The 23,208-nt window shown below is 37.5% G+C and overlaps 1 protein-coding gene across 2 annotated transcripts in view; it reads left to right on the top strand.

Moving 5' to 3' along the window:
- Positions 1-23,208, top strand: part of Jhbp12 (Juvenile hormone binding protein 12) — a 109,624-nt gene that overhangs the window by 55,330 nt on the left and 31,086 nt on the right. The window contains exon 1 of one of the 2 annotated variants that reach the window (XM_067784534.1): positions 14,291-14,778. The exons of the other annotated variant lie outside the window; for it this stretch is intronic. Coding sequence (XP_067640635.1) covers positions 14,646-14,778 — 133 coding nt within the window. The 5' untranslated portion in view covers positions 14,291-14,645. Of the gene's footprint in view, positions 1-14,290; positions 14,779-23,208 lie in introns of those variants that run through there. 2 annotated transcript variants of the gene reach the window in all.

Below are 23,208 nucleotides of genomic sequence, written 5' to 3'. Positions count from 1 at the left end.
GCTCTTGAAAAAAGCTCCCCGCCAATCTTTCCGTCTAACTTCGACCCATCCGTGAACAAGTTAACCGGTCCCATGCCCCAGATAATTCCTCTTCCCCACTCCTCTCTCGGTGGAATGACTGTGGTGAAGGTTGTATAGGGAGCAGTTATCGGCAAAGAATAGTCCGTTCTGTCCGGCATAAAGTCGAAACTGGTAAGAAGGCTAGAGTGCCCGAAGTCAGAAAGTTCATAGCCCATATCACGAAACCTGATGAAAGGGGAATATCGTATATTTAAAAGTTCGCAGATAGAAAATAAAGGGGCAAATATTGAAGACGAATCTCCATACGCCAAATATAGAAGAAAACTCATCAGTAGGAATTGACATTAAATATCGCGAAGGTCAACTCCAAACAAGCAGTGGAATGGAAAAATTTACGTATTCTCTTAAAAAAAACAACAACAATCTCTACTTGAAAAGGATAATGAACAATAATTATAAGGAAACCAAAAATTATTTAAAGGGAAGGGCAAAACAAACTCTTGAATCAGCTAGTTGACAGATTACTTGCCTACTTATTTCGTACGCTAATTTATGGAGCGTTAAACTGGTTAGTTATAGCTATCGTTAAGGAAATGCGATAAAATGGAATGAAGCAAATATATATTTTTTGGTTGTTCTTATTTACAGTGATGCACATAATCGTAAAGTTGGAGTCGGTTCTTAAGCCTTTGCCAATAGCCACCCAACAGCAATATAAGCAACCGATGCCTTCCCAGCCCCATACTCAATGAAAAGTTTGCCAGGCATCTTTCTGCTCAGTATAACTCTTAGATTTTTATGCTTGTACACCCCGATTGAGGGAGGCCTGAAATAAGTGGTCTAATATGTGCACATCTGCGGGGAAGGGTGAAGAGGAGCTCGAAATCCTTAAACCAAAATGGCAAGGGGAGGACGTAGACTTCACGAAGAAGGTGTTAGACTGGGACAAAGAGTAAAGTGGCGTAGAGCGAACTCCTTCTAAACCTTGAGGAGGGTTCGTTTCACATGGCGCTGATCTAGGAGGGAAAGTGTCTGTGCTCAGCGCGAGCGGATTTGACGTTTACTACATACAATCGAAGGGTGCGAGCTGCATATGACGCAGTGGTTGCCGTCGAGAAGAAGGTTAGGTTAGGTTGAACTGGCTGGTCCATCAGGACCTCACATAGGCTGAATGAGCCCGTGGTGTTACCAGAAGTTTGCTTTAAGGACCAAACTGAAAAACCATATCAAATAACAGGACCTATGTTATAAAATAACTCCGTCCACTTGATGCTTCTAGATCTGACAGCTGTATCACTCCTAATAGCTGTAATCTTAGCCTGGAAAGCGCAGGGCACGAGCACAGAACGTGCTGTTTCCTCTTCCAACCCGTACTTCATACATCTGCTATCACTGACCAAGCCTGATTTAAAGACATGTGACGCCAGAGGGCTCTTCGACACTACAGCCCCGCGCTTGAACCCACGCCTTTCCCGCTTGGTCGACCATGTGCACTTCTCGCCTTCTCTTAATCTCGCCCAATCTAATTGGGACGTCTACGGAGCAAGCTTCAAGGAATGCGCCCTTTTTAGCTAGTTCATTTGCTTTTTTATTTCCATTTATTTCCATATGCTCTGGGACCCAATATAGATATATGCTCTCCCTCTCCCGATTCTCTCCAGAGGCTGCTTACACTCTAATACGCATTTATATGCTGTGCTTTGCGAGATTATTGCCTTAATTGCTGCTTGACTGTCAATATAAAAGTTAACACAGTTGCAGCTTAAGATATTCTCTTCCAGTGTTTCTACTGCTTTGTTTACGGCTAATATTTCCGCATGGAAAACGCTACAGTAATCTGGCAGCCAGTAGGATCTGTTTATTTCCGGATCAGCACAGTATACCGCAGACCCTACTCCTTCCACTACTTTTGAACCATCTGTGTACACATGTATCGCCTCGTCCGCAATTTGAGGGTTTTTTATACTCAGTTGAGCAGAGCTCACAGAGTATATTAACTTTGATTGGATAACGATTGGTTGTACAGGTATAAAGGAATCGAGATAGATATAGACTTCCATATATCAAAATCATCAGTATCGAAAAAAAAATCGATTGAGCCATGTCCGTCCGTCCGTCCGTCTGCCCGTTAACACGATAACTTGAGTAAATTTTGAGATATCTTGATGAAATTTGGTATGTAGGTTCCTGGGCACTCATATCAGATCGCTATTTAAAATGAACGATATCGGACTATAACCACGCCCACTTTTTCGATATCGAAAATTTCGAAAAATCGAAAAAGTGCGATAATTCATTACCAAATACGGATTAAGCGATGCAACTTGGTAGGTGAGTTGACCTTATGACGCAGAATAGAAAACTAGTAAAAATTTGGACAATGGGCGTGGCACCGCCCACTTTTAAAAGAAGGTAATTTAGAAGTTTTGCAAGCTGTAATTTGGCAGTCGTTGAAGGTATCATGATGAAATTTGGCCGGAACGTTACTCTAATTACTATATGTCTGCCTAATTAAAATTAGCAAAATCGGAGAACGACCACGCCCACATTTAAAAAAAAATTTTTTAAAGTCAAATTTAAAAAAATTTAATATCTTTACAGTATATAAGTAAATTATGTCAACATTCGACTCCAGTAATGATATGGTACAATAAAATACAAAAATAAAAGAAAATTTCAAAATGGGCCTGGCTCCGCCCTTTTTAATTGAATTTGTCTAGGATACTTTTAATGCCATATGTCGAACAAAAATTTACCAATCCTTGTAAAATTTGGTAGAGGCTTAGATTTTAGGACGATAACTGTTTTCTGTGAAAAAGGGCGAAATCGGTTAAGCCACGCCCAGTTTTTATACACAGTCGACCGTATGTCCTTCCGCTCGGCCGTTAACACGATAACTTGAGCAAAAATCGATATATCTTTACTAAACTCAGTTCACGTACTTATCTAAACTCACTTTGTATTGGTGTAAAAAATGGCCGAAATCCGACTAAGACCACGCCCACTTTTTCGATATCGAAAATTACGAAAAATTAAAAAAAAGTCATAATTATATACCAAATACGAAAAAAGGGATGAAACATGGTAATTGTATTGGTCTATTGACGCAAAATATAACTTTAGAAAAAAAACTTGGTAAAATGGGTGTGACACCTACCATATTAAGTAGAAGAAAAAGTAAAAGTTTTTCAGGGCGAAATCAAAAGCCCTTGGAATCTTGGAAGGAATACTGTTCGTGGTATTACATATAAAAATAAATTAGCGGTACCCGACAGATGATGTTCTGGATCACCCTGGTCCACATTTTGGTCGATATCTCGAAAACGCCTTCACATATACAACTAGGGGCCTTTTAAAACCCTCATTAATACCTTTAATTTGATACCCATATCGTACAAACACATTCTAGAGTCACCCCTGGTCCACCTTTATGGCGATATCTCGAAAAGGCGTCCACCTATAGAACTAAGGCCCACTCCCTTTTAAAATACTCATTAACACCTTTCATTTGATACCCATATCGTACTAACAAATTCTAGAGTTACCCCTGGTCCACCTTTATGGCGATATCTCGAAAAGGCGTGCACCTATAGAACTAAGGCCCACTCCCTTTTAAAATACTCATTAACACCTTTCATTTGATACCCATATTGTACAAACGTATTCTAGAGTCACCCCTGGTCCGCGTTTATGGCGATATCCCGAAAACGCGTCCACCCATAGAACTAAGGCCCACTCCCTTTTAAAATACTTATTAACACCTTTCGTTTGATACCCATATTGTACAAACGCATTCTAGAGTCAACCATGGTCCACCTGTATAACGATATTCCGAAAAGGCTTCCACCTATAGAACTAAGGCCCACTCCCCTTTAAAATACTCATTAACACCTTTCATTTGATACCCATATTGTACAAACGCATTCTAGAGTCACCAATGGTCCGCGTTTATGGCGATATCTCGAAAAGGCGTCCACCTATAGAACTAAGGCCCACTCCTTTTTAAAATACTCATTAACACCTTTCATTTGATACCCATATCGTACAAACAAATTCTAGAGTCACCCCTGGTCCACCTTTATGGCGATATCTCGAAAAGGCGTCCACCTATAGAACTAAGGCCCACGCCCTTTTAAAATACTCATTAACACCTTTAATTTGATACCCATACCGTACTAACAAATTCTAGAGTCACCCCTGGTCCACCTTTATGGCGATATCTCGAAAAGGCGTGCACCCATAGAACTAAGGCCCACTCCCTTTTAAAATACTTATTAACACCTTTCGTTTGATACCCATATTGTACAAACGCATTCTAGAGTCAACCATGGTCCACCTGTATAACGATATTCCGAAAAGGCTTCCACCTATAGAACTAAGGCCCACTCCCCTTTAAAATACTCATTAACACCTTTCATTTGATACCCATATTGTACAAACGCATTCTAGAGTCACCAATGGTCCGCGTTTATGGCGATATCTCGAAAAGGCGTCCACCTATAGAACTAAGGCCCACTCCCTTTTAAATACTCATTAACACCTTTCATTTGATACCCATAATGTACAAACGCATTCTAGAGTCACCCCTGGTCCGCGTTTATGGCGATATATCGAAAATTCGTCCACCCATAGATCTAAGGCCCACTCCCATTTAAAATACTTATTAACACCTTTCGTTTGATACCCATATTGTACAAACGCATTCTAGAGTCAACCCTGGTCCACCTTTATAATGATATTCCACCTATAGAACTAAGGCCCACTCCCTTTTAAAATACTCATTAACACCTTTCATTTGATACCCATATCGTACAAACGCATTCTAGAGTCACCCCTGGTCCATCTTTATGGCGATATCTCGAGAAGGCGTCCATCTATAGAACTTAGGCCCACGCCATTTTAAAATACACATTAATACCTTTCATTTGATACCCATATCGTAGAAACAAATTCTAGAGTCACCCCTGGTCCACCTTTATGGCGATATCTCGAAAAGGCGTCCTCCACATATAGAACTAAGGCCCACGACCTTTTAAAATACTCATTAACACCTTTCATTTGATACCCATATCGTACAAACAAATTCTAGAGTCGCCCCTGGTCCATCTTTATGGCGATATCTCGAGAAGCCGTCCATCTATAGAACTTACGCCCACGCCCTTTTAAACTACACATTAATACCTTTCATTTGATACCCATATCGTACAAACAAATTCTAGAGTCACCCCTGGTCCACCTTTATGGCAATATCTCGAAAAGGCGTCCACCTATAGAACTAAGGCCCACTCCCTTTTAAATTACTTATTAACGCCTTTCGTTTGACACCCATATTGTACAAATTCTAGAGTCACCCCTGGTCCATCTTTATGGCGATATCTCGAAAAGGCGTCCATCTATAGAACTTAGGCCCACGCCCTTTTAAAATACTCATTAATACCTTTCATTTGATACCCATATCGTACAAACAAATTCTAGAGTCAGGCCTGGTCCACCTTTATGGTGATATCCCTAAATGGCGTCCATCTATAGAACTATGGCCCACTTCCTCTTAAAATACTCTTTAGTACCTTCCATCTGATACACATGTCATACAAACACATTCCAGGGTTACCCTAGGTTCCTTTTACTACATGGTGATTTTCCCTTATTTTGTCTCCACAGCTCTCAACTGAGTTTTTTTTTTCAACTGAGTATGTAATGTTCGGTTACACCCGAACTTAGCCTTCCTTACTTGTTATATTATAACTTTAATTGGATAACGGTTGGTTGTACAGGTATAAAGGAATCGAGTTAGATATAGAGTTTATATATCAAAATCATCAGTATCGAAAAAATTTGATTGAGCCATGTCCGTCCGTCCGTCTGTCCGTTAACACGATAACTTGACTAAATATTGAGATATCTTCACCAAATTTGGTATCTGGACCCAGAATAGATTGGTATTGAAAATGAGCGAAATCGTATGATAACCACGCCCACTTTTTATATATATAACATTTTGGAAAACATAAAAAACCTGATTATTTAGTAAATAATACACCTAGAATGTTGAAATTTTACGTGTGGACTGATATTGAGACTCCTGATAAAAATTTGTGATAAAATCAATTTTACAAATATTACTTATCATAAATCAAAAATCGTTAAACCTATCGTAACAAAATTCGGCAGAGAGTTGCCTTTACTACAAGAAATGCTTTGAAGAAAAATTAACGAAATCGGTTAAGCAGCACGCCCAATTTTATAGAGAAGATTTTTAAAAGGGTCGTGGACGAATAAAATAAGCTTTATCTTTGCAAAATAGTGCTTCATATCAATGGTATTTCATTTCCCAAGTGGATTTATAACAATAAATAGGAAAAACTTCAAATTTTAAAAAATGGGCGTAGCACCGCCCTTTTTATGACTAAGCAATTTTCCATGTTTCCGGATCCATAACTCTAAGAAAAATTAGTTCAGAATAGAACCATATGTATATATATTATTGCGCAGCCTTGTAAAACTAGTATGCACACAAAGTAAACAATAACAGCATTTCAAGTGTACAGCTGGGTATGTAGTGTTCGGTTTCACCCGAACTTAGACATCCTTACTTGTTTTTAACTGTATTTTGTTTCATTTCATTTTATTTGTATTTTGTTTTAATTCATTTTATTTAGTAAATTTTGGTATATTTTATTTCAGTTTTTTTAGTTTTATTTCATTTAAAAGCTTTTTTTTAATGAGAAAAAAGTGTTTCCAAGCGGTATCGTCCTTCGGCAGTGGTTTGGTCTCTTCGAAGGGTTTCGCGTCTTTTATTTATTTTATAAGTCCAACTAAATAATGTACAAATATGTACCAACCAACAAAATCCTAATAAAAATAAAAATTTTCAACTTTAAGGTAATTACCTAACCCCGTGATTTGTTTTTGAAAAGATTTGTGTATCAGTAATAATAAGCACGCGTTTGCTCATATTTGTCACAATGTGTCTGACTCTTTATTTCCAATAAAACAGGCGTGCATACATCTCTTGTACTTGCATGCACAAAAATAGTGTATATGCCCAGTGATTTGAATATGTGTTTATGTTAGTGACGTGTTTGCATTGAGTTGCTGTGTGATTTCGCTCATATCAACTCCAGCACTTACCAAACTCGCACATTACGCTACAGTGCAGTAACTGCACTTACGCTCTTACTATATACAGCATACTAATACCACACACTATGCCTATTATAACACATTCTCTTGTACTCCATACAGAATATATAAAAATATTACACTAAGCCTCCATTTACATTCTACATACATATATCCCCCATATAGCATACACTTACAAAGAGTACTCTTACGCTTACACTTACACCTTACGCTTACGTTCAGCATTTCCTCTACCGCGAGCAAAGATGTTTACACCTCGAAAACTCTTAAAAGGCGGCTCTACTAAGAGCTCACCAGTCACTTTGGCAACTAAGAAGAGTGATAGAGGCAATAGCCTACAAATGGCACATCCTACTTCAAATACAGAGAAGCTTCTCCTAACGGACACCTCCTTGACCGGACAGTTTTTCATGCACCCGGTTGTAAGTACATTTTTTAGAACAAATTGCCCTCCCTTAGGCGGACACTCTTTTGGCCGGAAGCGGACAGTTATTTGCTTTAAAATTGGACAATAAACCTCTACTGAGCGGAGACGTACCTCTTATCAACGGACACTGAGATCAGTTTTCATAACAAATCAATCATAAACCCCTCTTAAGCGGACAAAATATATATGTACATACATATTTTGGTACATATGTATTTACCAAATGAAAAATGGAGATTCCCCGAATAAAACCAAATGGACGTTAGATAAACACTCAAATTTAACAAGCGCCACATTGGAGCTTTAGTTACATAACGTAATGTTATGTACATACATACATATTTTGGTACATATGTATTTACCAAATGAAAAATGGGGATTCCCCGAATAAAACCAAATGGACGTTAGATAAACACTCAAATTTGAAAAGCTCCACATTGGAGCTTTAGTTACATAACGTAATGTTCGTTAGCTCAATTTTCAGGTATAAACGTTTACTAGTGACAGTGAGTTAATTGTGCTAGTCATATTGTAAACATTTGATGTGTTATAAGATGGCGAGGTCAACCCTGAGCTTAAAGGAAAAAATGGAAATAATTAACGCTAGTGAGGAAAATAATTTGTCTGTTCATGCATTAGCCGAAAGTAAAGTTTTAATAATAAAATCGTAAAAAACTTATTTTGATTTATGGTCTGTTTGTTATTTCAAATGTTATTGGATTGGAAACACGCGGCTGCGTTGATAATAAAAAATAAAGAAGAAATTCGAGTAAAATGGCTGTCTGGCAGAAATGTGGAATACAAAAAGTCTTTTATGAAAATCGATGGGAAAAAAATTGAAAAATTGAAAATGAAATATTTTCAATGCTGACGAGACAGGTCTTTTTTCTGAGCTTTGCCAAACAAAACATTGGCTCTAAAAAACGAAGTATGCCGTGGAGGTAAACTTGCGAAAGAAAGACTGACTGTCCTATTTTGGGCAAATATGGCCGGCGAAAAAGAAAAACCACTTGTTATTGGGAAGGCTGCTCGCCCGAGAGCATTTGCATCATTAGATACGAAAAATCTTCCAGTAACTTGGCAGTCCTATAAAAAGGCATGGATGACGCGTGATGGATGCTTTCAAAAGGCAGGGTTCGACAAAGATCGTCATCCTGAACCTGAATTCGAGCCCGAAGATGACATAGCGCTGGCAATGCTGGCTTCAATTTATGATTTATCGAAAGCTTTTGGAAATTCTACTTCATCGAATCCGGATGAATTTGTGGATATAGATAACAATGCATGGACTGAAAGTTCAGACTTCGAGTTAGATGTTGTTATTGACGACAACATAGAAACAATTGATGATAATAGCAGCGATGCTGAGAGTGATACCAATGAAGTTAATGAAATTTCCACAAGCGAAACCGCCTTGACTTCTGTTTCCAATTTAAAAGATTTTGCAGCGATGACCTTATTGCGTTCGAATTGTTGCATAAATTGGAAAGCCATTTGCAAAATAGTTTTCTACTAAAAAAACGAAAAGCAATTGACAATTCAACAATTTTCTAAATCATAAGTCTGATATATATGGATTTATATTACTTATTATCTGAGGTATAATTTTTATTTATGATATTGCTTTATCTGACTGAAGTTATGCACGTTTTGATATGAATTTTTCAAGCAATATATATATTTATTTAATCCGAAAAGTGGTAAGTATATATTCCTTTAAAATTTGAAAAATGTCTAAAATAGCCATCCACTCCTTTGAGCGGACACCTCTCTTGGGCGGATAAAAGTTGGCCGACGGTGAGTGTCCGCCCAAGGGAGGTGTCTCTGTACTTAACCATTAAATATCTACTGCGAAAAACTACATTCATAAGTTTTGAACGAAACGAGTTTATTCATAACTGGTGCAATGGAAACGTTGTTGGTAATATAGGCCAATTGATCAAACTGTGATATGAGCTTTGATATAAATCGGTTAAGTAAGATAGTCAAAGGTGGGATGGTTTCAGGATGTCGTTAACTATTTCGAAACAATATCTCATGGATGGATAAATGAATTTCTATAGAGAAATGGTGGAATGTGTCTCAGGCAATCGTATCCCTTGTCAACATTGAATGAATAACATGATTGAAGTGATTGAAGCATTAGCGGAATATAATAATAAGAAATTTCCTTTCCTACAGCATGCTTAAAGGCTTTAGTAGTATTTTGATGATTTTAACGAAATTTTCTAGTCATTTAAACACTTCTTTAATCTTAGACTTGTACTGCTACAATAAGGGAATATGGCGAACCTTTTGAATTGGGAGGTTTCACATCGTCAATATATTTGCCGAAAGCCGCCCCCAAAATTTATAGATTTAAATTATTATTCAAAAAACTTCTCAGCATAAACTAATTCAAGCTCTCTTAAGTCCCCTAGAGAAGAGAACTAGCCACTGGAGTGCATAATGAGCAATCGTTTAAGCAAAACCCGTATGGCAAAGTAATGTAAATATTTTGTTGTTTCTTTTTAGTTTGCATTGTATTTGCATTTTTAAGTATGAATAACCATTTTCAAGCATTCAGCCTCTATATAAGATTACTCTGCAAGAAATTAAGTCATACGTCCTAATATATATCTATATTTCTTATGTACGCGTGATTGTCACTGCGCTCCTGATAAAAGAGTAGACCGACTTTGATGTAATTTCGTGTGCTTAAGATCCACAATTTCTAAAAAAACAAAAATAATTTGTATTGCGATTTCCTATAAATTTGATACATGAGTACTTCCTTGACTAGCTTATTATTTAGGAAACTGTTCTTTGCGTAAAATGGACCACGGACCGTCCTCTTCTATTAAATATATTTTATGGGGCGATTTGCTTGAAATTTTGTACAGGGGTACTTCTGGACCAAGTTAATATTTGAATTTTAACACAGGTCATCGCCATGTTAATTGGACCATATTTTTTGTATGAATTGTGGCTAATTTTGGAACACTCGCTTGATCCATAGATGCATGCATGGAGTACTCGCGATTTTTGCAGGGTAAGACTCAGTGACGTACCCGCATTATGGAGAGACCTTCAGCTAGTTTTATTTTTAGCTTAAAGGTGAAAAAAGCCTCTCACTTTAATTTGTTCACAAACTGCCTACGCGTAGATGGATTACCATGAACCTAGATGGAAATACGATCCTTAGACCGTGTTTACATAGTACGTACTAATCTAAAATAAATTCACAATAGTTAAACTATGCATTCACATACGTCCTATTCATAGGAGCTAGATTATTAAATCTGTCGGTCAGCCATCTCGTATGCTTTTTTTGACATTTCCTTTCATTTCGTGCTTCCATCTTAAATTTATACGGGAAATCTAGTTATTTAATTACTGCCCTCATTTAAGAAGTCTGCAAACCCTGAAACGTTTGCAAAAAGTCCAATGTAGTTTTAAGCTACGCATTATTGGCGCTTTCATCTCAACTTCAATGTAAGCTGTCAGTAATATACTGCACCTACCACCACTTAATTCGGTGCCGACAGAAATAGGCCTGATTGCAGTTTTACGAATTAGAGACACAAATGGACAATAAACTATTCAGGATGCAAACAATATTTTCAACGAAACCTCGGTGGAAGAACGTATACATATGAAGAAAATATGTTAGCTATCCATGTACAATAAATCACTTGGCATCTCTACGTAAAAATGGGAAACATGTGTTCATTTCTCAAACAGCCAAGCCACTTTAAAGGCCTTAGCACGTCACCTAAGCAGCTGTCTTATATGGATACTTAAACATAGGCATAGGTAAGTGTAGAGCTGATGACCTGGTCAGGAGGACTACGATCGTCTTTAAAAAAATAGTTTTGTAGGAATGTTTACCTATTGCTTCTTTTAAGCTCCATGCGAGCTTCAGCACTGTAAACAGGGCTAATGTGCACTGGGTAAAACTTTCCATGTGCGAGTGTTAAGCTTGACCTTCCTACAGTACGCCCAAAACGCTCTTTTGACTCTAAATAAGTTGTAGTTATCGTCCCTGTTTTATAGGATATTAACCCCGCTAGAAAATTAACGCGTCCTGTAAATGTATGGAGGAGAATAAAAGCGTGCAGCATCTGCTGTGTATTGTCCGGCACTAAGTAGAAGATGCTTGGCTATTCTCGGTTAGCCGTTTCTCGGTGATTTTATGGATGCATTTAAACTTGGAATAAGGGCTAAATTCATTAATTCATCGAAGTGGTTCGACCCACTACAGCTGGCACAGCAAGATAGTTAAAGCCCCTTTACATAAGCAGTTTTTCATATAGATGCGTTTAACTCAATCTAATGCACTATGAGTAGATTGCACGTATTTTTGTGGAGAACGGTAGATTGAGCGACACTGGCGCCATCTGACATAAAAAGTAGCCAACTTGCAATTTTTGTTGCAAGCAAAGCATAAGAAGTGGAATGTGACATTTGCTTTGGCTAAGGGTGGTGGCACATTTTGCAAGTGAAATTATTTCGCCCACTCGTTGGTAACTTTACTAACATTTTTCGCAATTAAAAACTGCAATATAACACAAAATATGTAGCCCCAGCAGGTTAGGGGGCTTAGAATATACCCGCGGTAGGTATGCCTGCCGTAAAAGGCGACTAAAATACCAAATTGATACAAGGGGTTGTGTCGTGCAACCCTCAATACATAGCTTCTCCAAGCCAATTGTCAACCGCACCTATCCGTGGCAACCCGAACTCCTGATGGATCTAGGGGGTGGGATGGCGGTATGGCCTTGAAGGTTGCATGTGGTCATATCATAACTAGCCCGAGATGGTCGGGCTAGTACCTTTATGGTGCTTGTTACCGGAAGGTAACAACATCGATAACACTCCCCAAGACCTTCGGGGAGTACCTTATCGCTACAACAACACAAAATATGTTAGCAAGTAATTTTGTTGTATAAGGAGAATGTTTTTAACAGTGCTTCGCGAAATTTTGTATGTGAATGGGAAAAACGAAATAATCTTCAATTGCCAAGTCTGAAGGTCCTTCATATTTATAAACGCAACATCTTGGTTGATTGTGGCGATGTTACTGGAATGCATAAGCTTGTGTTAAACGCATCTATATGAAAAATTTCATTGTGCCGCGTCATTTAGCTACCGTTTGGGGCAGCACAATGGGCCCAGTTCTTGTAATTTAGTCTCACTTATGCACTTTGTCAAAGTCGCATGGTTTTAGTTAATCGCTAAGGCATAATTTGAAGGATAAATTGAATTTATAAATCAGTGCTCAGGTAGTAAGGGTGTGTTTGTGCTGTAGCTGTTGCAGCGGTTATACTTTTTATGACAAGCAACGTTTCGCATTCGTTGAATAAACGAATCAAGTGCAAAATAAAAGTTTTCAGTACGCTGTTGAAGCACATTGTCAGCTTGATTATCGGCAACGTTTCATGAATAAGCAATACTGCTGTTATTATTTGGCTGCTAGAACTCACCCTAACATTTCCCGCTGGGTATTGATGAAAAGTCAATGTGTCCATGCACAGTGGTCGGTTCCATAGGCCAAAAATAAAAAAAATCGAAGTGAAAAATTTGCCACCAAATGTGTCGTTAGTATCTCTTGTTAGAACAGCCTTTTAAAAGGTATATTTGTATTCGAACTGTACTCTTTAAGAATCTTCAAAAGTGAGGTTATGGTATTAGTTGGTTTTTGCAGTGTGAGCAAGTTAAAAATAAAGTGCAAGTTTAAGCTATATAAAAATACATAAAATATCATTATATTGAAATAAATAGAAATGAATATTGAAGTGAAAGATATTTACTTCATTTTGAAATAATTTTAGTGTTTTTTGCTTTTTGCGTTTTTTTGTTATTTAAAATTTCACCAGTGCTTTTATTAGTGTTTATTTGCACAAATATTTCAATTTCGGCTAAAGTTTTAGTTGGGTTCCTCACCGATCCGAAGCTTTAAGATTCTAAAGTGTTAATATCAGCTGCCACTTTCTGCCACTAACTATGTTTTGCGCCAGTTTTCTGATTAGCGTCACCCTGATAAATAATAGTCGTATGTTATATGTGCTCACATGTTTTATCCCGTCGACGATATGCAAATGTAAACATTTGTGTGTGTTTGTTGTTTTGTTATTGTTATGTATGCAAGATCTTTTAATAGCTTTCATTTCTTTATTTAATCCTATTAAACATTTGTATTTGCGATAGACACATCGAACCACTTTTCCCCACACATCTAGTTACTTTTTGTATGCATGCGGTGAATGTGGATGGTTGTGGGTCGGTATAAAGGTATCACCCGCACCAATTTTATGAAGAAATAATTATCACATATTTTTAAAGACTCTTTTAATAGCTTTCATTTCTTTATTTAATCCTATTAAACATTGTATTTGCGATAGACACATCGAACCACTTTTCCCCACACATCTAGTTACTTTTTGTATGCATGCGGTGAATGTGGATGGTTGTGGGTCGGTATAAAGGTATCACCCGCACCAATTTTATGCAGAAATAATTATCACATATTTTTAAAGCCGTGAGCAGAGTTTCACGTTGATATCTCTATTGGAAGTATTTTTGGCCACCAACTCCATATAAGACCGACCACTGTGCCATGTGAGAATACTAACGAACCGATTTATGTACTACTTGCTGATGTGATACTTGAATTGTTATGGTTGTTGTTGACTTTGCGAATATTAAGCTTACTATTTAGTATTATTATTTAAAGCTAGACGCATGAACAAAAAGCTGAAGAATGCTTCCTATAAAAACGGCGCAAGCGTTTGGCATCCCCTTCAAATTGTGTTGATAACTCGCTGACGAAAGAACCTACATTTAGCTTTAATGGTGCGCATTTAAACGATTGTATTTAATTTTTTTTTCTTAAATTTGCCGCGTTTTTTAACAAAGTGAAAAAAATTACCAATTTAAAATTTAAAACCTCTATCATAACAATTTTATATAAGCGTTAAAAAAAAAGAAGCAAAAAACTAGCGCAAAGTGTAATAAAAACAAAGCGTTTAATAAAAAAAATAATAAAAAATTAAAAAATTGTGTTTTGAGTACAATGTCTGGACGCATGCGCAACATGTTACATAGTAACTTTGGCTTCAAATTAGCATATTTAACGCCAGTTTGGCTGTTGCTTTTTGTGCAACTCACGTTGCAATTGGCCAATGAAGTTGCTGCCAAAGATTTGCGTAAGTTTTTTTTTTTTAATTTTTTTTATTACGTATTATTTATTTTGGTTTTTTTTGCTTATGGCACTTCTTATGTCCAATGTGCGTATGTTTATGTAATTTGTTTCGTAATAAACGATTAGATGTCAATAAAAATCTAATCGCCGGACCTGCGGACCGTGTCTTTTGGACGATTTGCAGCCAAAGGGGTATTTTTGGTTGTATTTGAACGGAGCCTTCCCGACAACGGGCCACCTGGGGTAGTAATGATGGCTTTACCATTGCAAGGGGCGCTGCTATGGCAGACGGTTTTCATCCGCACTTTTAATATTAGACCGCTGACCACGCCATGTCAGGCAGGTGGTTTAACGATCAAGGTGAACTTAAAAACTTCAGCACTATGGAAGGATTGAAAAGATAAAGAGATGCTGTCGCAAGCCGGCGGAGAGGAAATAGCTATCAGCGATCATTCGGACCCGGATAGCGATGATAGTGTATGGTCAGTGTGCTCGGTAAAGTATAGATTTGCCAATCGAGTCTACCAAAATCTAGACGTTTCGCCTTCTAGAACTGCTGTATCTCCCGCTTGGTAATTGAGCGTGTGTGTGTGTGAGTAACAACTTCGGCTGATGACTACATCTGAGCAGGCATGCTTAACCAACAAACCGATATCATTTCGTTACGATAATTAACGGTAATAAACGAAACAAAGTCATTTAGTTTCGTTTATTAACGTTAAGAACGTCAATTTAACGAAATGATTTTGTTTCGTTTTCTGCCATATCAAAACGAAATCAAATCGTTTATGTTGATTATTAATTTCAAACTATGCTGGCAAAGCTGATTGATGGCGGAGCATTAGCCAAGTTGATTGCAACTTTTCTCATGAATTTTGACAGTACGAACATTTCTCATAGTATTTTTGACATTACCACCAACGAATTACACAAACAAATTACATGGAGTTTGTGTGTGTATGTCCGCTCGCTGTTACCACCTTACGGCTTCACCATCGGCTATAGCATTGCCAGCACAATTCAAACATAATGTATCACGTTTTTGTTAACGTTTTTAACGTTAATGAAAGCTTTTCGTTTCGGTTAAAAACAAGATACAGTTTATCTTGATAATTTCTTTATCGATAATATTTCGAAGTGTTTCAACGGAAACGGTGGAAATTTTTTGATAAACGATTAGCTTAACGTTAAGGTACATCCCTGCATCTGAGTGTGAGTTATCTCTTCGTTGCCTTTTATATATGTGTGTAAATGATGATTGATGTGTTCATGTATATACGAGTGGCTGCTTCATGTTTATTTATTGTTGCGTGATTATTTATTTAAAACGCCAAATTCCAACAGTCACGGGTCTATTATTCGAACAACCGAGGGGCGATTCCACTAACTCAGTTGCTGTCGTTCGTCTTCTGTGTTGACAGGAGACTTCATATTTGATAGTAAAGAAGCCGGCTTGCTAGTATTTTTTTTGTTTTCTTCTTCTTTTTTTTGCGTACCAACAACACGTGTAACTTAACGAGAGTTGTGCGATGCTAGACGGCAACATGCTAAATTAAGGCCCAATTAATGGTGACTTTGACCATAACCAGATAAAACAGCTGATCGAACCTACCTTATGGAAATCAATGTTAACTATTAATGGTGCTATACCATAACGCTAACGCCATAACCATACCATAGCCAGCCAATTGGTTTTTGATTTTCCGCCACATCCATAACCCAAAAATATTTGAGTTGGTGAATTTAATAACTTTTTGTAGATTTTATTCATTGTTTTGGATACGTTATGACTAAGAGACTTATTTTTTGTGGAATATGTTTGTAATTGTTTGCGTTTTATTAATTTTTATGAAATTTTCACGATTTTTAGGTTAAGGCACGATTAATCGATCACTTTGGAGATATATAGATAGATAGATAGATAGATACTTCTTTATTTAAAAATATTTAACATAAGTATTATGCCTTAAATCTAAAGAAAATCGGTTGGATTTTCTTAAAAATATATTTTTTAAAAATAAAGAATACATTTATTCACAATTTCAAAATGAAAACACAAAGTCAAATTAAGCGCTTATGTTTTATATTCAAATTAAAAATTTTCAAATTCTGTTATTATTAGTTTTCTGTATTTCAGAGCACCAGTAATATAGTTAATCAATTTTTTCCAATCAGGATCGTTTTCCCCATTAAGCACACTTATTACTTCCTCATCCCCTAAATATTCTCTTTCAAAACAAACTCGTCTAAAAGGCCTTAATATAGGACTTTGGCCTAAGAAATGGTGTATGTTTTCCGTTTCATTGAGGTTGCAGAGTGTACAGCCTCTATTGTACGTGCCCTCTAAATAAATTAAGTTGCAGCTCGCCTTGAAAATCCACGTTGCGTTCGCACGTCTGAAGCTTTCTTTAAAATACTGCGTCCCTAAATTATGGTCCAGGTATTTATAAATTCGACTTCCACTACTCAGTGATTTTCGCCACACTCTCACTCTTTTTTCAGCTTTTAAGTGCGATAATAATAAGAAATTATTATTTTTCCATGCTTGCCTTGTCGTCTCTTCATTCCAAACTAGGTTCGCCTTATTTCCCAAAGCGTTTAATCTCTGTGCCCAAAATACATTTTTGTGTAAAATTTTTTTTTGATAATATTCTTGGCAATCTATTTTCACTGTATTCAAACAATGTCTTGTAAACGTAACTCAAATGCAGATTTAGTGTGTACAAATGTCCGTTTTCCATATCTGATTCCAGCATTATTGCGTAAGTTGGAGTGCAGTTGGGGAGCCTATAAATTCTTTTGAAGAAGTAACATTGCAATTTGTCTACCTCGCTAAACATTTCAGAACCCCATATTTGCGCCGCATACCCTTGTATAGCTCTGCTTTGCCTTCATTGAAATTTGGTCGTTATTTAAATACGTACCCCAAGTTGCATTTATGATTGTCTTCGCAGGAGCATTCCAGTTTTCCAGATGTTGTGTAAATACCATTTTTGGTGTGAGCGTTACTCCTAAATATGTATATTCAGATACTATTTTGAGTTCTTCCCCTTTGTATATCCACCTTTCCCTGTTAGACAGCCCACCTCCTTTCCTAAACACCATAACTGCTGATTTGGCTAAATTTACCTCTAAATTCCAACTTTCGCAATATGTTTCAAGGTTACGAATCATTTTCTGTACCGTTTGTGCAAAGAGGATAAATATAATAAGAGCCGTCACTCGTTATTTTTGAGGCATTTACTCGATGTAAACTATGAGGTAGTCGCTACTTTTTTTTTGGGCGAGATGTTTATAAATGTCTTCTATACATTTTCATGGGGTATTTGTGTTTATTTTTCCGACTGTATTTAATTAATTATTTAATTCTCTTTCCAAAAAACACGTTTGCATAAAGTGACAACACCGCATGGATAAATGGAAGGCAATTCAAAAATGTCCCTCATAAAACAAAAGTAGAGACTACCTCACAATTTACATCGAGTAAATGCCTCAAAAATAACGAGTGACGACTCTTATTATATTTATCCTCTTCGGTTTGTGCATCATCGGACAAAATTACTATATCATCTGCATATAGCAGCAACCTTATGTTCAGTTCTTCTATTTGCAAACCACCGCCTAAATACTCATGCAAGTCATTTAGATATAATGCAAATAGAAGAGGGGAGAGTAAACAGCCTTCTTTGACACCAGAAGTTGTGTTAAAGCAATCGGACACATTGGAGACGGTTATGGATATGGGTATGTTTACGACTAGGGCGTTAGGGTTAAGGAAGTTTAATTAGCCCTTTAGTTATTTAGACCACAGATTAAAATATGAATGTGTGTGTGTTGGTGGAAAAAATCACTTCCTGCTGTTGTCCTCAACTATTGCGTAACACCTTTAATGTAACTGTTTAGCTCCACAACGGAATGGGGTGATGCAAAAGCTACCGGTATAATCTATGAACAAATGGTTGACGCAAAGTCCATAAGGTGAAATGGGTTAGCGTGAATCGGTTGACAGATTCGGAAAATTTCCGGTAGTGCCTACAAGGTGATGGTTATCATCAACCATTTAACAAACCGTCGTTCAACACTAACTAGCTTGGTGAATGATGGAAGATGAAAGATGCAAATCGGGTTCTTGATGAGCCGATGTCCAAAATTACCGGTGGATCGATGAGTAGTATGCAGAATTGCACATTTATTCGGTGATGGGGCCCAATAAGCAATGCTGCGGCAAGCGCGCTAGTGCCTTAGCGATGAGGGAGGTTCGCACCGATTGCATTCACTCCCAGATCGCTGATGCACCAAAAAAAAATTGTTAACCGAAGTCACGAACATGTGTAAAATAATCGAATAGATTTTTTGTTTAGGATCAAGGGAAGAAGTCTATTTTAATCCTCCTTTATTTGGATTTTTCGCTTATAAAGTGTTCAGATGCATATATGAAAAATAAGCGGCCCCCGCATTAGAAGGAGAGGCATGATTCATCTATGTATGTTAGGGTGGGTAGATTTGTATGAACGAAAGTTAACAGATATCGCGCCATCGATTTTTGGATAGGATTTGGGCTCAGGAAAAAAAGTTCCACTACGCATACCCAAAAAAATAATTTTCGAGCTTGCGAAAATAAAATTTTCTTTACTTTTTCCGACTTTGATTTTTAAGGTTTTTTTCATGACCTACTAAAAAATTTCAGATGTATACCCTGTCCGACCCAAAAATGTACGCTAAAAACGTTGTCGATGACAGTTTTTAAAAAAAAAAATATTTTTTGTTATCGACAACGTTTTTAGCGGACATTTTTGGGTCGGGAAAATTTTACAATCATTTTTTTAGTAGGTCATGAAAAAAACCTTGAAAATCAAAGTCGAAAAAGGCAAAAAAATTAAATTTCGCAGGCTCAAAAATTATTTTTTTGGGTATGCGAGTGGAACTTTTTTTCCTGCGCCCAAATCCTATCGAAAAGTCGATGGCGCGATATCGGTTAATAAATCGACTCAGTCTAATGCATAGTGTACCTATACAAGTGTGTCAACTAAGCGATAAACGTCAAAACTACAAACAGCCTCGCTCACCTGATGCAAATCTCTGGTCTAGAGTTGCATTTTTGGTACGTAGGAGTACTTCAAGCTGAGTTGCATTTGATAGTTTAATTAAATTTGTAGTATTTACAGATGAAATAGTTGCATATATTTCCGCGGAAATAAGAATACTAGAAGATTTGTAGCCTGCAACAATGCGGAAACATACGGAAAGCAAAATTATTTAAATTAGAGTCAAAATATAAAGCGCCACACGTCTAAAATGGAAAAGTTTCACTTCTAAGGCTGTTTACACAAATGCATAAGGGCAAAATTATATAAACGCTTTGGTCGCTTCAAAGCAAAGATAACGTACTGCGTTTCATTGTTTTTCGTATAAGCGTAGGCACGCAACCAAAGCATTTATGTAAATATTTCGATACTTCGCCCGACAGATGAATTAATGAATGCAACAAACCAAAGCGTCCGTGTAAATCCGCCTTAATTTTTATAGCTGTGAAAGTCTCCTGCAAATAAAATGGTGCTGTAAGTGCAAACAAATCAAACTCCTATATGACACTACTTTATTTTCTATGTATATTTCTTGTATTTTCTCCTATATTTTTTGTCGAGGGAGCAATAAGGTTTCAGTACTGGTGTAAGTTTGTGAACTATATTTAAAAAAAACTAACGAAATACAAGAAAAATACAACGTAGTTCCTTAAAAACAAACAAGCCAGTTTGTATTTCGATAGGGTTTTTTGACATTAGGCCGTTTTTTCCTTATTTTTTCTGACAAATGAAAATTATGTTTTTAGTTTCAAAATTTTGTGCATAAAAACGCAACTAAATTCAAAGTGTAAATTGTGTGTGCAAATGAATTTTCAATAAGTGTACATTTTTCAGTTTTTCATAGTTAAGGAATTGACCTCCATATTCTTGTGTTACACAAATATAGTGAACTTGGGTACAGAAATTCAAATTAAAAAGTGTTTCACAATAATTTGAAAAACTGTACGTTTTCTCTGCTTTTTACACTTAAAGGAGTAACCCTCCGTAATAAATTAAACTCTTAATGAAAATCAATAACTCTGAACTGAACACTTTTCGCCATGATATAAAATTAAAATGCTGTGGAACAGGAGCAACACTTTTGTGACTACATAAACCCTGTTTCAATCTTTTACGTCTCTGTACAGAACCCTAATTGACCGTTTCAAACCGAAACAACAATGGCAACCCAGATTTTCCCGTTATGCTCACTTAAGCGAGTGCCTGTCAGAAAGAAGTCAACACACTTGTACTTGTACACTATGGTCTAATGTATTTATTTGAGTACAGTGAGATGGGTGACCGTGTCAAAAGCAAAGAGGATAAATATAACAAGTAAGGAAGGCTAAGGTGTAACCGAACATTACATACTCAGTTGAGAGCTATGGAGACAAAATAAGGAAAATCACCATGTAGGAAAATGAACCTAGGGTAACCCTGGAATGTGGTTGTATGACATGTGTATCAAATGGAAGGTATTAAAGAGTATTTTAAGAGAGAGTAGGCCATAGTTCTATGGATGGACGCCATTTAGGGATATCGCCATAAAGGTGGACCAGGGCTGACTCTAGAATGTGTTTGTACGATATGGGTATCAAATGAAAGGTGATAATGAGTATTTTAAAAGGGAATGGGCTTTAGTTCTATAGGTGAACGCCTTTTCGAGAAATCCCCATAAAGGTGGACCAGGGGTGACTCTAGAATATGTTTGTACGATATGGGTATCAAATGAAAGCTGTTAATGAGTATTTTGAAAAGGAGTGATCCTTAGTTCCCTAGGTGGACGCCGTTTCGAGATATCGCCATAAAGGTGGACCAGGGGTGTCTCTAGTTGTACGATATGGGAATCAAATGAAAGGTGTTACTGAGCATTTTAGGAGGGAGTGGGCATTAGGTCTATAGGTGGACGCCTTTTCGAAATGTCGCCATTAGGGTGGGCCAGGGGTGACTCTAGAATGTGTTTGTATGATATGGGTATCAAATGAAAGATGGTAATGAGTATTTTAAAAGGGAGTAATCCTTAGTTCTATAGGTGGACGCCTTTTCGAGATATCGCCATAAAGGTGGACCAAGGGTGACTCTAGAATGGTTGTACGATATGGGTATCAAACGAAAGGTGTTACTGAGCATTTTAAGAGGGAGTGGGCATTAGGTCTATAGGTGGACGCCTTTTCGAGATATCGTCATTAGGGTGGGCCAGGGGTGACTCTAGAATGTGTTTGTACGATATGGGTATCAAACGAAAGGTGTTACTGAGCATTTTAAGAGGGAGTGGGCATTAGGTCTATAGGTGGACGCCTTTTCGAGATATCGCCATTAGGGTGGGCCAGGGGTGACTCTAGAATGTTTGTACGATATGGGTATCAAACGAAAGGTGTTACTGAGCATTTTAAGAGGGAGTGGACATTAGGTCTATAGGTGGGCGCCTTTTCGAGATATCGCCATTAGGGTGAGCCAGGGGTGACTCTAGAATGTTTTTACGATATGGGTATCAAACGAAAGGTGTTACTGAGCATTTTAAGAGGGAGTGGGCATTAGGTCTATAGGTGGACGCCTTTTCGAGATATCGCCATTAGGGTGGGCCAGGGGTTACTCTAGAATGTTTGTACGATATGGGTATCAAACGAAAGGTGTTACTGAGCATTTTAAGAGGGAGTGGGCATTAGGTCTATAGGTGGACGCCTTTTCGAGATATCGCCATTAGGGTGGGCCAGGGGTGACTCTAGAATGTTTGTACGATATGGGTAGCAAACAAAAGGTGTTACTGAGCATTTTAAGAGGGAGTGGGCATTAGGTCTATAGGTGGACGCCTTTTCGAGATATCGCCATTAGGGTGGGCCAGGGGTGACTCTAGAATGTTTGTACGATATGGGTATCAAACGAAAGGTGTTACTGAGCATTTTAAGAGGGAGTGGACATTAGGTCTATAGGTGGACGCCTTTTCGAGATATCGCCATTAGGGTGAGCCAGGGGTGACTCTAGAATGTTTTTACGATATGGGTATCAAACGAAAGGTGTTACTGAGCATTTTAAGAGGGAGTAAGCATTATGTCTATAGGTGCACGCCTTTTCGAGATATCGCCATTAGGGTGGGCCAAGGGTGACTCTAGAATGTGTTTGTACGATATGGATATCAAATTAAAGGCATTAATGAGGGTTTTAAAAGCGAGTGGCCCTTAGATGTATATGTGAAGGCGTTCTCGCGATATCGACCAAATGTGGACCAGGTGATCCAGAAAATCATCTGTCGGGTACTGCTAATTTATTTATATATTCAATACCACTAACAGTATTCCTGCCAAGATTCCAAGGGCTGTTGATTACGCCTTGTAGAACTTTTTCAATTTCTTCTACTTAATATGGTAGGTGTC

The sequence above is a fragment of the Eurosta solidaginis genome, chromosome 1, assembly GCF_040869045.1.
Source record: "Eurosta solidaginis isolate ZX-2024a chromosome 1, ASM4086904v1, whole genome shotgun sequence".
NCBI classification, from domain to species: Eukaryota; Metazoa; Arthropoda; class Insecta; order Diptera; family Tephritidae; genus Eurosta; species Eurosta solidaginis.
The sequence above is the reverse complement of the archived record's forward strand: the minus strand, read 5'-3'. Positions and strand labels throughout refer to the sequence as shown.